Genomic DNA, 14848 nt, shown 5'->3' with positions numbered 1-14848 from the left:
TTCTCAAAATTTTATCAAATTAGAAAATGTATTTAGTGCTTATTTGCAAGCCTACTGCTAACAACATTATGGTAGCACATAACTATTAAATAAATTCTTATAAATGATATATTTTTGAAAATTTGCGATCAAATTACGTGTTAATTAGTGTTATCGATGCTTAATAAATCTTCATATTCATTTTAATCTTCCTTCATATATATGTGTTGCCTATAGGGCTTCGTATTTCATTTCCCATTAAAATAAAAAGTATTGGATATCGACAAGACATGTGAGTTGTGAATGGGCTTTGTTTGATTATGAAAATATCAATACAAACCTGATACAACATGACTTTTTTTTCTTAGCTCGTTCTAGGCACAGCTCAGTGTCATTCAACACGTGGGGTCGATTACAGTGGGCTCCTAGATAGGGTCGTGTATGAAGGTCGGTGGGCTCACAAATAATATTTGGGAGCCCACCTCCCTTTATATACGACCCATCATCTCCCTATTCTCTCCCCCACACATTAGTCATTTCTCATCACTCTATTCACTCAACCAAAAATCTCCAAATTAAAGAAGCAATGGTTTCTACTCAATTCTACTCCTCCACCACCATGAAAACAATGACCATTTTACCCCTAATCGTCCTCCTCCTCCTTACTCTCTCGACAAACATCGTCATCGCATCGTATTATTCACTATCTATACACGATCTTCTAAAGAGTCGTGGCCTCCCTGGAGGGCTCTTTCCAATGAACGTAAAGTCCTACACACTTAGCCAAAATGACTTGTTAGAGGTGTTCTTTGACGAGCCATGTGAGGCTAAGTTTGAGACGTTGGTTCGATTCGATACCGTGGTAAGGGCTAACCTGTCATTTGGTGGTCTAAATGGTGTTGAAGGACTTAGCCAAGAAGAGCTATTTTTATGGTTACCGGTTAAGGGTATAATCGTCCAAGATCCTTCTTCGGGTGTCATATTGTTTGATATTGGCGTTGCGCAAAAACAGCTTGCTTTCTCTATCTTTGAAGATCCTCAATTTTGCAATCCTGATAGTAATAATTCTTCTTTCTTTTTTTTCTCTTTTCTTTATTTAATTTTTAATGTTTTTTTATTTAATTAATTATAAGATTAATTTATTACATTATTTTGAGATTTAATTTATTCTAATGAATATATATGTTTCCTCAAAAAATAAAAAAAAATTTGTATGTGTTTTTTTTTAACGTGGTTAAAAAATGACAACATTGAAAAAATGTGTGATATATACCTTTAAAAAATATGGGTTTAAGTCATTAAGTGAAATATATTTTACTAAAGAATATACATTTAAAAATATTAAATGTACTACGTGTAATTATATACATTTCAATTATTAGTTCATTTTGGTTGAAGAGATAAGTTAATGAAGAACATGGGAATTAATTCATTAAAAAAAACAACGGTGAATTATTATTCGACTTACAACATTGAACATGTTGTATACGAGTATTTAATTTGTTTTTTTTTTGAAGGTTTTTATTATTTAAAGTCAAAGGTGTAAGACTGAGTTAATATAGCACCTGATTTTTGCCTAGTTTAATTTATTGATTAAGTGTTGTTGCAAAAGTAAATGTATGATTAAGACACTAAAACAAGGCTTTCCCTCTTAATGAAAATGATAGTTGAGAGTATAAATTAGGATGACCTTATTAAAGATTATAATTTTGGTTATTCAATACTTAATCTATAAAATATTGTGCTAAAAATAATAGTTTGGTTAATAAAATTCATTTATTTTTATATTAATTACAAACCCAATAGTGGCTTTAGATATTATCATAGGGCTATTAATGTATTTACACTTAGGCAAAAACTAACGAACGCCCCGGGGGCGTTAGATAAGCTAGCTAAAAGTAGAAAGATTAAATCAAAATGAACATTAATTACACTGATCAACTCGTGATTTTGTCATGTTTATTCAAATTTATACCACTTTTGATAGTATTTTTAATTCTTATCCAACAGCGCCCCAGGGGCGTTCGTTAGCAAGATCCTTATATATTTAATCTAAACCAAACAAATTTAGATGAAACAAGTGCAGAAAAATAAGTTGGCTAACCAAAATGACTTTTAAAAGTTAAAATATTTTCAAATTATTGAAAATCAAGTATATAAAACGCACTTAAATATATAATATCATGTTTAAAATATTGTATCACTTTTTTAAATTTTAATCAACTAAACTAGTTGATCAAACTATCCTGTTACAAAATACTTTTTAATATACACATATGGCAATATAACATTTATGAAAAAAAAATCTTTTGACCACCATTAAATGTAACACATTTAAATAATTTGGGTGACAGCTAAAAGTAATTATAATTCCTAGTCACAAACAAAAAATGTGGGTTGGTCAACATCGGTTACACAAAATTTACGAATAATTCATGTGCATTTTTATGGTTATAAACTTTTTTAACTCATAGCTAGCAGCCTTATTAACAAGTGAAAAATAATGTGCATAATTGTTTTCCTATTGGTCCATTTTCTATTATGTGGGACCATTAAACGTTTATAAATTATAATGTTGGAATAATAATCAAGTTTATGTTATTTTGCGTTGTTATACTCGTGAATTACTTCACTTACATTGGGCCCTTTTTTCAGTTTTATTATGTGGGGCCCAAATAACTTCCTATGGGAATATACAATGGGCTAATATTACTACTTGTAAACTAGCAGTAGGCTTTAAATTTGTCCTTAACAAAGAAGTAATTAATATGATAAAATTAAGTTTTAATAAAAAAATATGCTTGTTGGTTTTAAAGTAGTACGAGTACTAATATTGTTATATAAAGATGAATTTATACTCCATATATAACAATTAATTGAATGTTGAGTTTGTAATTTTGAATTTCCGTATCCATAATTAATTTGCATGATTCAATCTACTCATAATGCATTAAATTTATTTCTTATGAAGAAATTAAATATACTTTAAAAATTTAAATTTGAGCTGAGCTTTTTATTAACGTACACATTATAAAATTGTTGATCAAAGTATTTCAATTATTAGAACTCTATATGGTAATCGATCAACAATTATTGAGATTGATTTGTACTGCCTTAACCTGTGTATCGTAGTGTTTCCATGTTATGATCTAATAATTCGATAATATAGTCATTAGTTACATGTAATGTTTCGTTGAGATAATAAGCCTACTATATTGTTTCTTGCTTATTATGACATTTTGTTAAGAGGTGACTTTTACTTGGTTTAGATTATGCTTGTGATATATTGAATGACTAGTTATGTTTGTATATATGACGTGCTATATTTTCTTTTGCTCATTTGAGAATTCCAAAATTATGATTTCTAACAATAGTTATTTAATTATGATACAAAAATGCAGGTTCTTATATACAAATGCCACTTGGAAGGAAGGGGAGTGATCATAACCATCAATATCAGAGATAACAAATAGCTAATTTTCTCCATAATAATAATAATAAAGAATACAAATTTTGATAAAAAAAAAGGTGGGAATTCATTGATTTATATATTGATAGGACAAAGGGTTGGAAAGAATCAAATGTTGGTGTTTTTGTCGCAAAAATGTTTGTTCTATCAAGTAAAGAAATCATAGAAAAGTTCAAAAAGAAAAGTTTGTTTAAGGTTTTATGCTTGCTTAATCTTCTTTTTTGCTTAGATTAATGACTTTTAAAGATTAAATTAAAGCATTTGAGTATAGATCTTCCTTTTAGGATTGTATTCTCAATTACAAGTACAAGCATCAACTCCACCTGACTACAACAAAATCATAATTTGACACGTCCTTAGCTTTAATTATATTTATAATTCTTAAAAGCAATTTTGCATAATAAAAGAGTGATATAGGTTGATTTATAGATTAGTAGTGTATATTGAGGTGGAAAATGAGTGGATCATCTAAGTTGTTTAGGGTGAATTTTGTTTGTGTATGGTCATTTTTTGACAATGAGTCATTGAGTTGATCGAGTATAAGTCAAATAAAACCGAGTATAATTAGTCTATAATGTAATAATAAAAAATAGTAATGTTTTTTTAAGATACGATTAGTTTTATTATATTATTTTCAATCGGGGTCTATTTGAAATGAATCAGCATCACTCACTAAAATACTTTTGGATACAATTTAATTAATTAGACCTATATTAGGTTATTACTTGTTTAAAATATTTTATTTGATGTATCAAATCAACTAGCCAACACTCCCTCGGTCCATGTAAGTTAGTATACTTTGAGACTAAAAAAAGGGAGGGAGGGAGGGAGGGAGGGATGAGCATGAAATAATGTATTGTATACCGCTAATTATGGTACTTGTTCATTTTATGCATGAAAATTTTTTATGGACCCATATACAATAATTTGAAATATAATCATAACTTGACCAAACTAATTAAGATACAAAGTCAACCGAATGTATTTGCATATATTCTAACAATTTCCTTGTCTTATAATCCTCATCACTTAAGTTCTTATTAGAAAATCTAATGATAAAATAATTGCTGGTATGAAAATCATAATAGTAAAAAGCAAAGAGAGTAGGAAAATAGAAGAAAACAATTGGAGTTGTGTAAAAAAAAATAATTGAGAATAATGATAGTGAATTGTAGCAAGAGGATTATAAATGTATTGAGAATGATACGTGTTAGAAAAATAATGAGTATTATAAATGTATTGATATATGGAGTATAATATATTAATATGTTAGATGGATCCATTATTAAATTTGCTCCTTTTTTTTTTCTTTTATTATTGAAATATCTTGTTACTAGAGCTTCACGTATCACATGGATCTCACTTAAGAGTTATTTTTCGTCTAAATTTAAGGTATTCAAAAAACTTTGTTGTTAATTATTACTTTTTCTTCATATAGCAACATTTGTAATACTCCACAATCCATAGTACATGTATTATTGTCAAAGTTATATCTCAATAAGCAAAAAATGTCGACTATTTAGAAACAAAAATAATACGGTAGTAATAATAATAATAATAATAATAATAGATCAAATCAAATTTCGAAATAATGAAACTCTACCTACTTGACAAAACGAGTTAGAGTTACTCCATGTGTGTTGGATGATCCTAACTATTTAATGAGATATTGAGATGTATTGAAAATTAGTTATTCAAGACTTGATTGGTTTTGCTCGTCTTTTATTATCATTGTTGGCAATCGAATATGAATGCCAGCCTATTTAATCGCATGAAATCTTTGAATTGAATGAATTTATGTTTGTGCTGAATAATGAATTGAATATACACGTACAAAGTTCAAAATATATTTTGACAAATATGTAGCCTATTAAATTACAATCAATAGCTTTGTTGACTTTATGGAAGTGAAATGATTTATTATTTCGATTGTCGGAAGGGAAGTTGGACTCAATATTGACCCCTTTTTTTTTTTATGAAGTAAAGCACATGTATACTTGTAAATTAAGATCTATTTGTATTTCGACCAATGCGATGTACGGGTTATATTGAAAAAGAAGGGGTTGAGATAATAAAATGATCGAAAGAGGAAAAAAATGAATTAGAAGGGAGAAACTAAAATAATTATAATTTACGTTTTGCATTACTCAATTACTTCATTTTTAGAATGTGAGAAATGAATAGCAACGATATATACATTTAACTCTTGAATTTGTGTTTATATTTTAGGTATATATTTGTTTATGAAAGTAATGATGCGGAGATTGAGTTATTTTATAAAGATAACTAAGTATAATAGAAAGAGACAAAAAAATCTCAAATTGAGCTTGCTTGAAAGTTAAAATTAGGGTTATAAATACATGATCAGAGATATCAAGATTGTGATTTATGAGTTTTGACCTTACTATATTTTGCTCCATAATTAATTATGATGTTCATAATGATCATAAATTCATAATGTTTAAAATATCATATTAATATTCCTTGAAACGATAGTTAATATTAACATATACCTTATGTTTTTTTACTGTATAACATAGAATAATTCGTAATATCAGCCATGTTACAATATCATATCGTCTATTAAACAAAGGAACAAAATTAATGTTACAATATAGCACAAAAAGTTTATAATTTTGATAGCAATGACACAAGCAATTTTGTGGTAAGGGGGAAGGAGGAGTTTTCACATAATCGTGAAATGTGGATAGTCTTGACTTCGGACATGTTGACATAGGTGGCATTGATAATGACAATAAGTGGGCCTCAATCAATTTTCATGTATTCTTTTGCGTACATTACAACTAGTCAAGGGCCCAATGGGGCCTGATAGAAACGGGCCTCAGCTCTCAAGTGTATCGTTTTTTGTCACTTTCATGTCTTTTCTTTCAATTTCTTTTTTTCCCTTTCTATTTTAGTTCTTTTAGAGGTAAGAAAAAGGGAGAGGAGACTCAAGAGGGGATGGGAGATACTTGTATTAGGAACCCTTCTCACGGAGAAAATTCTTAATACTACCTCTGTTACAGGTTATGTGCAACGATTAGACATTTTTCCCCTCTGCTTTATGTCAAATCGTTGCACATAACGTGTAACGGAGGTAGTATAAAAGATAGGGTGGAATACAAAGAGGAAGTACGAGAAATAACGTATGTCCATGTAGTCTTACTAATACAATAACCAATTAACATTTACAATTTAGATAACAGCTTAATTTGCTTCTTTATAAATGTGATTGGTATTTGGGTGTATCGATGATTATATGCTCGATTTTCCACGGGATAGTTAATGTATCTTTTGTCGAGTTCAGTTGTTTTATTACTTGTAAGTATTTGAACTGCTAATAAGAAATCATGAGAAAGTATACATAGTCTTTATGTTTATAGCGTAATTTATTTTATTTTATTTTACGGGATATAGCGATTCTAAGGCCTTGTATGGTTGGAGAAGGGGAAGGGGGGAATTAGAATTTAGAGGAAACTAAGCCACAAAGGTAACATGTAATTTTTTGAGTTCATTTTACAATTAGATTTTAAACAAAACTCTACGTTAAAGTTATGATGTGGTAAAAACCTCAAAGGTGTTACAAATTATAAATAGTATGTATACAATATATTCATATGACGTGATGAGAATCTCGAACCAAAAATGAATCGATATTTGTAAACTTATGTATAGAACGATCATGGATGAGATAAATATCATGCATGATTAGAAATTGTCTCGCATGAGTTGCATCTCTCATAGTTGTGTCAACTTGGATTGTATTTGGTGAGGTCAGATGGTATCGATTTTTTTTAAAAAAATTTAAGTCATGTTAATTTATTATTTTCATGCAAGTCAAAATCTAAATCTATTTTTTTAGGTTGATTTTGAATTGAGTCAATTTTTGACACGTCTAATGTCCCATGAATCGGCCACTAGCTACTAGCATTGATTAGGTTTGGTGACCATTATAATTTTGGAAGTGGGCCGGGGAAGAATCGCACCCCTTATTATTCCTTAATTTTCATGCATGTGCATTTGTCCCAACTCTCAAGTCTCAATTCAACACATCCTTCTATATACCAAATCTTTTTTTTTTCGTCCAAATTCTTTGGCTCCATTCTCTGTTAAATCAATTCGACAACAAATATGTATACTTTTTCCGTTCTTTTTTTATTGCACCATGAGGGATTTCACGCTTGCCAATGCATTTTTTAGCAATGAATATCTCTTCCATTATACTTTTGTAAAAATTATAAAAAATTGTTATTTGAAAAGAACATTCCGATACGAATCTAACTAGATCCCACATGACTATATTTTTCCGAATGGATAAATCACAAATGATGGTCAAAGAAGATTAAGTGAATAGTGTAAAAGTGCTAATGGTGCAATAAAATAAAAACTGAGAAAGTATTAAGTTAACATGACTCTCATACTTTGGATTTTTTCGGTGAAAAAGTTAGATTTATAAGTTTATAAGTTAGTCAAACATCCTCTTCTTCTAGGACAACTTAGCTCAATATAATTTAATTACTTATCAGTTATTATTTCAATGAAGAGAAATTGAACTTATAAACATGCAATTTAAAATTTGAAATGAGCTTGAACGAAGTTGAAACAATAATCAAGTCAAAGAAGTCAAACATAATTACACTTGGCAAATCACATTTGTATCATCAATAATTCCCATGATAGGAATTACAATTTACAAATACTTCTATATACCTCTCTTACTTTTAACAATATAGTGAACAATATAATACATGATGAGTTACCTATGTCATCTAGATTTAGTTACCACGCTAAAGCTAGTTTGACTAGCACTATCAGCGTAACAACTATTCCGGACATAAGATAGTTCACTTTCTAGTTTCAGACTAACTTAGCACAATCTACTCCGATCCTATATTCTTTGATTCTAAGTATTGAAGCATATAACCAAAATTAAAGATCAAAAGAACAAAAAGAGAGGGAAGATACATATATCATATATGTAATGGATTCAAAGTTTAGCTTCAAAAATCTCAGGACTAATATTCTTAGTATGATCTTTTCTAGTAACACGAATGTAACAAACAATGGCAGCAACAAAAGCGAAAGCGAATCCTCCAAGGATAACATCGCCACCCATAGGGATATCGTGGTGTCGACTAACCAACCTTATGTGTTGTACATCACCAATACTTGATACTGCCGGAGCTGAAGCTGGAACTTGAACGTGAAAAGCCGGTTTCGGGTTCGGTATTCTTTGTAATAGTTGCATCCTAGACACTGCCATGGAACTTGACATTTGAACCAAGATCATGAAAGATATAAGAACAATAAATCTTCCCATTTTACTAGCTAAAATTAGTAAGGATGGTATATGAATAATGTTGTTGGATTGTATGAAAAGTTCAAAGTTTTTTTTGGGAGTAATTAGATTGAGAGAGACTAAGTTAATAAGCTAAGGGTATGTATATAATATATATGTATGACTGTATGAGTATTTCCATAGGACGAGTTATGGCCCTAGATATTGTCTGAGGTGGTGATTTTATAAGTATTTAATAAGGTTGGTATAATGTTACTTTAATGTTCCCAAAGTGTTGGTTATAAAATAATTGAAAGCTGTAATAAGACATGACAATTCATTATTATATAGAAAATGACATCAAAACACCTTAATTAATAATTTTGGATTAGTGGTATTGTTCTTTTCGAAAATCAATACAATTACAAGTAATAACAAAGAATGACGGTACATGTGGTTTTGTTATAAGTTCTCTGTTTGATTATTATTAGTACTATTTTAATTAATAATGTTTATATATAATGATTTGGACCATGTTAAAAGAAATCATACGAAGTATTGTTGTTATTATTAGCTATATTATTATTAGAGCATCTTGTTAATTACAACGTTAGATACCTTGATGTAAATTATGGAAAAGTTAACGTTGAAGGGAAGAGCAAGATGGGGAGATGAGATCCTGTTTCCTAAATAATTTGTCAACTTGCTTAACTTAGATTTGAATCAGACATTTTGGTCTTCAAATATATGGACATGAAAGTAATATTGAACGAGTGAATGTTTTTGACAAATGTCAGTGATATCATAAAATAAATAGTTTATGTAACATAATAATAACACTGTTGTATAGGAGAGTATGTAGTAGAGCATTATTGATGTTGGACATTGTATGTAGAGAGGTTGAGTTCCTCACCAATAGAAAGAATACAAATTAAACTCATCACGCGCCACGTGTACAAAATTACAAATGTAACTTGCGCGTATCAAAGTAATTTGATCTGAACAACTCATTTGTCACTTAAATAACTTGTTGGCTTGTAGTTACTTTCTCTTAAAGTATAAACTTAATTGACAATTATTATAAAAACATATAATCACGATTTTATATTAAATAATCAAACTATAATAGGATTGTAGGAGGGTGCATATGTAGTAGAGGAGCATGTAATATTAAGTATATCTTAATCAATCCATGCAATGTCAATAGAGGAATAGTCAAGGTTAAATTCCACAGTCCACACCAGTACGTGGTAAGAATACAAACTTATTATACAAATATGATCTGATTACAATTCATTCAATCCAAACGACTTATTTGTCACTTAGCTCGACTCGCATGTAGCTACTCTTCTTTACTTAATGTAATGTAAGACTAGACAATAATGGAGGTCAAAATTCAAGAAGACTCCAATAAATTAGTGAGCCCAAGAAAGTAGTTGCCGTAAACATGCAATGAAATAATCAAGTTTCTGCGCCAGAAAATTGGATGAATGGTGGTAGATGCATCAAATAAGATTCTCTTAAATTTGTAACGCGGTAAAGAATGCATCAAATTTTGCCAACTGTATTCTTGGAGTTTGCTAACCACTACTATAAGTACTATACTTATACGAGTAATATAAAGCTGGATATTATAAATAATGTGTACTTTTCTTATAAATATCTTTTAATTTATAAGTAAGCTCTTAGCTGTTGCTACTTACTATAAGAGTTGTAACTAGCAGTCTAGCACAATTTGGTTTTCTGTAGTTGTTTACAAGAATTACAACTGTATGTAAATTTCAAAATCTCAGCTGGTCAATTTTACGTCGGGAATATTATTATATTAATTGAGGGATTTTCGATATGATATCAATATTGTGTCTATTATTTATAGAAAATGAGTTAAGGAATTGAGAGTTGTTGCGAATACAGTAAATCAGTAACACGTCACATACTCCCTTTCATAATTTGTATGAATAAGACGTTAGAGTGTTTCAATTGATCACTCATATTCATGGCTAACAATTTTACTAAATTGATTTCCTAAAAAAAAATAAAATTGCCTTTTACTTCATAAAACACTCTCATACTGCTTTTTATTATTATTATTATTGACAAATGTGACCTTGTTAGCTTTCTCCCAAAGACTATGCCTAATAATGAAGTTTTAATACATGGGGAACACAATTTATGTACGAGGAACAACCTTTAAAAAAAAAAATCATGGGACCAAATTTTCTTTAATTAAAATTAAGTCATTATTAATTTTGTAATGTTCATTTGTCAAAAAAAATAAAAATTAAAAAATTGTATTGTTCAACTCTCCTTAATTTCTGTAAAAAAAAATAAATAAATAAAAATACACAATTGGGACAAAAAGGAAGTTCGACAAAGTAATAGGTATGCATCAATCATTTATCAATTGGTGCAACAAATTGGTAAAATATTTTGCATAAGTGTGCAATACCGCAACATGATGCTTATAAATGCACATACGATTCAATAATGAAACATCTCATATTCATTCATTAAATTAAAGACCATTATACTTTAGAATTCGCAACATATAATAAAAGAACATGGATGAATGAAATAAAAAACCAACATGATGCATGTATGTATATAATGAACATAAAGAACATTATTCAAAACTCAAAAGCATAATGCACCGCCCTCATGTATAATAGTATAATCTACAAATTGAATAATAGTTCTAGCTAAAAATTAAATATGATAGAAGTCACATTACATGTTGGTACAATTCTTAACAATAAGCATACTATAAACTTATAATGTAAAATTATACGTACGGATATTCAAGTAAGAACGTATACCACAATTTATTGTTGCAATTATTCAAGGAATTGTCAAAAGTAAGTACATTTAATTACTATGATGTAAATAATAGATTTTCTTTTCAGAATAAAATAAAATCATTGAACAACACAATATAATGCATGCTTTTACTATTTTCTTCTCCCACCCTCACAAATATAAACCTTTTTGACCACATTATGTATGAAAATAAAAATATATAGCTCTTGATGATTATTAAGTATGAAACTATATTATAAAAAATCATTTAATTCATCAATTAATCCATGGTTTTATTTCTTCATATGCTGCTAATTACACTCATTATCATTTCTTCGGTCTCTTCAACGTCGTTCATACCCTAGGAATGTAGCGTAGAACAAAGTTAATTAAGCTATATTAACAAAGAAACATGCTTAAAAATGACTTGATTTAAATTAAATTGAACTGATTTAATATTTCTAACCTCTAAACAAGAACTAATAACCGCGGCTCCATTAGAGGTGGTAAGATTTGTGTCATTAAACTCTAACCCTAATCGAGTTATGGCATCGACTAATTTCGTAAATACTCCCATTTTCTTCTCGTACACAACTTTTATCCATACTTTGTTATCGTCAATGGGATTCACCTTCACTTCGGGCTGTCACAAAAAAAAAAAAAAAGTTAATTAGAAAGTACTTAATTAATTATTATGTACATTTGTACGTACTTAATTAATTAAGTATGCAAACAAACCTCAATTCCATAATTCTTCATGTCTTTTTTTGCTGCAAATTTATTTTCGTCTTTGATAGATGATTTAATCTCCTCTCTAGGAGGATAACGAGTTTCGAGTTCAAGAAGCTCGTCCTTAAGCTCGCTTACTTGGCTATCAAGCTCTTCAATGTAAGTAATCGCGTCCTTAATGATATATGCTTTGGTCATCTAATTAAATTAACCAAAAAATGAAAGTAATAAATAAATTAAATCTTATTTGATTAAGAAAAGACGAGTTAATAAGTATTAGAAATAAAAAAGGCATAATTTGTGAGAGTCATAAGAAGTAGATGCTTGCATTAGTGATAATAGGGACTAATGCTCGTAGTTGAAGAAGGCGGTCATTAAGCTTGGCACGCCGTCTTCTCTCAGCGTCTAAGTTCTTGGATTTGAATTTAGAATCATCATTGTTGTTGTTATCGTTATCGTTGTCCTTATCAACATCAGAAGAAGCATATGAAAACTCCATGTCAAATTTGATAGAAGGGATAGATGGTTTTAATTTTTGAAGAGGGTTTAATAAATTACCTAAGTTACAATAATAATAGGTATGTGTATATATATAGGTAGTTAATTAATTTGGAGGGAATCTTTATTGTTAGAGGTTGTTAAGTACTTGTTGGATGGTAAAAGGCGCAATTTGGCATGATGAGTGAGAGAAGAAAGAGAGATAAAAACTTCATCATATGTACTTTCCTAACAGAATCAAAGCACCTGAGTTAGAAATTAACAGCTTTTTGACATGTAAATAGTACAGCTTAAGATCTTTTGGCCTTAATTTTATTACTTATGTTTAAGGTGCAATAAACAATGTAATGTGTGATACGTAGGTAACATTACAAAGATAAATTGTGCCGTTTCTTTTAAATAAAACTAAACAGTGTTTGATAAACAATTTGCTCCATTACATAGACGGAATTTGATTCGAACTAAATATGGTATTATAAGTCTAATTACTAGAGATTTGTATATTCGTCCAAAATGTCTCATTGAACTGTAATATGGAGGGGTGAGGCCGTGGGGGTGATCAGGATCGAATTTCAGCCCAGTCACACTAGGGGGAGATATAAAGACTAACCATCGCTCCACTCCTTGATCCTCCCAACTATTTAAGTTATCGAGAATATGTGATGTTTTTTGGTTCATGAACTGATGGATATTTTGTTAAAGATTTTCTGTTTCTTAGCTTGCACATGCCACTAACCATATCGATCATAACCGTTGCAAATAACACAAAATTGCAGTCAAAGAAAAACTTTGAAAAATAATGTTATTGTATACACTTTATACATAATTTAAGTACAACAATCACTAGTACAAAACATACATAGAAATATTCAGTGAATCAATAATTAGTACACTGTACAAATTGGATGTCATTTATTTAGTACACCTGCAACCAGCCAGCCAGTAGCGAAATTAGTTGTTAATTTGTTATTAGTGCAGTGTTGGTTGCTGTCTACTAGATTTTGTCAGCCAGCCAGTAGCTTGGTTGCTGTCTACTAGAGATAATCAACATCCGTCTGGTCCACTAGCCCGGCCCAATTCAGTCTAAAAATATAATTGGTATACACTAGACCCTAGTGTAGGTAGCCCAACCTACACTCCCTCTAAACGCAGCGTTTAGAGTTACTACCCACACCCCTCCACTAACCCACAATAATTACCCACTCCCCACAATAACCGCAGTAACTGCATAACTAAAAAAAAATCAATTTCAAATCATTCTCTCTCTCTCTAAACACCATCTTCTTCATTTCTCTAGAGTTTCTCTCTCATCAAACCCAACAAATCACAACAAAATCATACTCCAAAATTGCTTCAAATGTCTGATATTCGAGAAAAATTAAACAATCACAACAAAAAGAGTAAGTAATTTCGTTAGTTTTGTTCATTTTTTGAGATTGTAGTGCAATTTTATGTGTGAAACCTTAATTTTGTTCATTTTGTTGCGATTGTAGTGCGATTTTGCAAAAAACCACTACAGAGAAGAACATGCAAGAAGAAACTGCAAAATCGGAGCAAAATGTATCTAAAGAGTAAGTAATTTTGTTCATTTTCTTTCGATGACAATTATAGTGCGATTTTATGTGTGAAACCTAATTTTTGTTCAATTTTTTGCAATTGTAGTATGATTTTGGAGAAGAATACTTCAGAGACGAGTAATTTGTTGAAAATTTCTGAAGAAATGTGTGAACCCTAACTTTTGTAAAACCTAATTTGTTCATATTCTTGCGATGAAAATTATAGAGCGAATTTATTTGTCAAACCTAATTTTTGTTAAAATTTTTTGCGATTGTAGTAATTGTTCTAAGATTTTACTGAAAATAACTAAAACATTAACAATTTATTAAATAAAACAGAGACGATGATGATGATGTACCTCTTCAGTCAAGAGTAGACAAATTGAAAAAAAACCGCCAAAATGATCCAATTATAGATCCGGAACTTTTAAAAGATATGACAAGTCAATTGGTACGGATTTAACAATGTCTCCACTACCAAGGTAATTAGTCATTTACAGAATATATTATGTTCATGTCTAATATGCTAGTTGTATTTGATAA

At 29.7% G+C, this 14848-nt stretch overlaps 2 protein-coding genes across 2 annotated transcripts; one reads left to right on the top strand and one right to left on the bottom strand.

Moving 5' to 3' along the window:
* The first annotated feature begins 454 nt into the window (after positions 1 to 454).
* LOC110724316 lies at positions 455 to 3642 on the top strand. The gene is made up of 2 exons (XM_021903734.1): positions 455 to 1037; positions 3381 to 3642. The coding sequence occupies exons 1-2, from the start codon at positions 566 to 568 to the stop codon at positions 3443 to 3445; spliced, it is 537 nt and encodes a 178-aa protein (XP_021759426.1). The 5' UTR covers positions 455 to 565; the 3' UTR covers positions 3446 to 3642.
* Positions 3643 to 11823: 8181 nt separating this feature from the next.
* On the bottom strand, positions 11824 to 12449 carry LOC110724319 (transcription factor DYT1-like). Its single transcript, XM_021903738.1, has 3 exons — positions 12261 to 12449; positions 11989 to 12165; positions 11824 to 11883 (listed from the first exon to the last, which is right to left on the bottom strand). Exons 1-3 carry the CDS (start codon positions 12447 to 12449, stop codon positions 11824 to 11826), a joined length of 426 nt encoding a protein of 141 aa, XP_021759430.1.
* Positions 12450 to 14848: the final 2399 nt, after the last annotated feature.

Source organism: Chenopodium quinoa, unplaced genomic scaffold, assembly GCF_001683475.1.
Source record: "Chenopodium quinoa cultivar QQ74 unplaced genomic scaffold, ASM168347v1, whole genome shotgun sequence".
Taxonomy (NCBI): Eukaryota; Viridiplantae; Streptophyta; class Magnoliopsida; order Caryophyllales; family Amaranthaceae; genus Chenopodium; species Chenopodium quinoa.
This window is presented reverse-complemented; position numbering and strand designations above follow the sequence as displayed.